The following is a 1,834-nucleotide window of genomic DNA, read 5'->3' as shown; positions in this document are numbered from 1 at the left end:
TGCTCGGACCAAACCTATCTTTTCGTTCTGCTTTAGTTTTGATCTCAACTATACACCTATAACGTTTCATAACTGCATCTTGTTGTGAGTCTATCGCATTGACCAAATCTGTCTGCAGACCGACATACAAACCTGGCCAAAGTACTCAGAACCTCTTTGGTAGTTTCCGCTACAGTGTTTCCAGGCTCACATTTTGCCATGATGACACACACAGATTCATTAGGTGAAAAAAATATCTGCATTGCTGTTTTGGTTGGTGATATCTCAATAAATCATGGTGGCTCACAAAGATCCTTGGAGTGCTTCTATGCACTTAACAGAGCTTGTCATACTTTGTATCCTATTAAACTACAGAACTAAAACTACAACAGTAAGATCCTTAACATTAATCGGCCACTTTTCTCAAAACATTTGGTTTGTGTCTTAACATCCAAAAATAGTAAACATTGTTCATGACGTCTTAGATGCCTTGTTTTGTTGGGCCAACAGTCCAAGCAAAAGATATTCTGTTTACTATCATCCATATCAAAGAAAAGGATCAAATCCTCACATGAAAGAAACTGGAACCAACAAATGTTTTCTGCTTAGGCCTATACAAAAACGCCTGAAGGCTTATTTGATTATCAAAATAGTTGACAACGTTAGGGCATTTGTAATGAGTATTTATAGAGGAAGAAGTACGAACATTTTTCTAATAAATTTGCCAGTTTAGAAAGACATGACAAAGGGTTTTTTGACACACTTATGTTTCAGATGACAGCCACCAAATGACATCTACCACTGGCTGACTGACAGAAGAAACACTTTAGCCAGGAGTAATGCAAAGTATCATGATTTGAAGGTAATTGTCTTTTTAAACTTACCACCCCCACCTAGTGACCTCACCTACCGAATGACAGGACCGAGCATCAGGAGATGAAGGAAGAGAACCAAGGGTCGGTCGCGACCCAGGTCTCTGTGGATGAACGTCAGCGCCAATTGGATGAGCACGGCCGGCAGCAGCATGAAGGCGATGGTGAAGCCCATCCAGATGTCGTCGTCGGTCTTGTGGTACATGCTGCAGAGCACGGCGGCGGAGACGAACTCTGCGCAGTAGAGCACGGTGGCCAGAACGACGCTGAACGGAGGCTGGATCCGGCTGTGATTGACCACCAGCATGACTCCGTTCTCCACCACTGTGGAGCACTCCTGCGGGTCTATGTCCGATATCTCCCTCTCTTGCTCTTCCATGGCCACTTCGCATATCATTTTAATAAAGTTTGGTTAGTATGCGGGGCACAATTTGGGCGTCGCTTAAGGACGTTTGATGCTATTCGGAATTTGCCGTAGCGTGCTCCAAAAACATCACCTTGTTGAAAATACTTCCTTTGATGCGCCGCCGCTCCCAACTTTCCACCAAGTTGATCATCGCTGGTTTCACATTGGGTTTATAATTCCACGACTCGGCTACCGCTCCACTGCACCCCCACACAGGGCTTTTGTTTTGTCTCTTAGCCTAAATCGTCGTACGTGGCGTTAACACCCTGTTTATTCGGGTGGAACCACCTCAATGCCCGCAGCGGTATGAGCGCTGCTGTTGCCCCGTCAGTCAGAGTGAAGGATCGGGAAAGTTCAGCCTCGTCCCGTAGGTCGCTCATGTTCAGCCCCGCTGGTCATCGTTCTAACAGTAGGCTAGTCTACCTACTTTTTTATGTGAAACACACAGGTTTCCTCGGCTCTACAGTCTGACTGCAGACTGCAGGAGGCCTGGGTGTCTCCGTGTCAGCATGTATGCGGCTGCTACCAGCTCGTGTTTTCGGTCTGTTGATGCGCTCTCAACAGCTGCGTTAAGTCA

The 1,834-nt window shown here is 46.0% G+C and overlaps 1 protein-coding gene across 1 annotated transcript in view; it reads right to left on the bottom strand.

Annotated features, from left to right (window-relative positions):
• Positions 1 to 1,824, bottom strand: part of xkrx (XK related X-linked) — a 12,119-nt gene extending 10,295 nt beyond the window's left edge. Inside the window, exon 1 of the mRNA XM_034883126.1 lies at positions 890 to 1,824. Within this exon, the coding sequence (XP_034739017.1) occupies positions 890 to 1,248 (359 nt within the window). The 5' untranslated portion in view covers positions 1,249 to 1,824. The remainder of the gene's footprint in view (positions 1 to 889) is intronic.
• Positions 1,825 to 1,834: the final 10 nt, after the last annotated feature.

This window comes from Etheostoma cragini, chromosome 10, assembly GCF_013103735.1.
Source record: "Etheostoma cragini isolate CJK2018 chromosome 10, CSU_Ecrag_1.0, whole genome shotgun sequence".
In the NCBI taxonomy this organism is placed as follows: Eukaryota; Metazoa; Chordata; class Actinopteri; order Perciformes; family Percidae; genus Etheostoma; species Etheostoma cragini.
The sequence above is the reverse complement of the archived record's forward strand: the minus strand, read 5'-3'. Positions and strand labels throughout refer to the sequence as shown.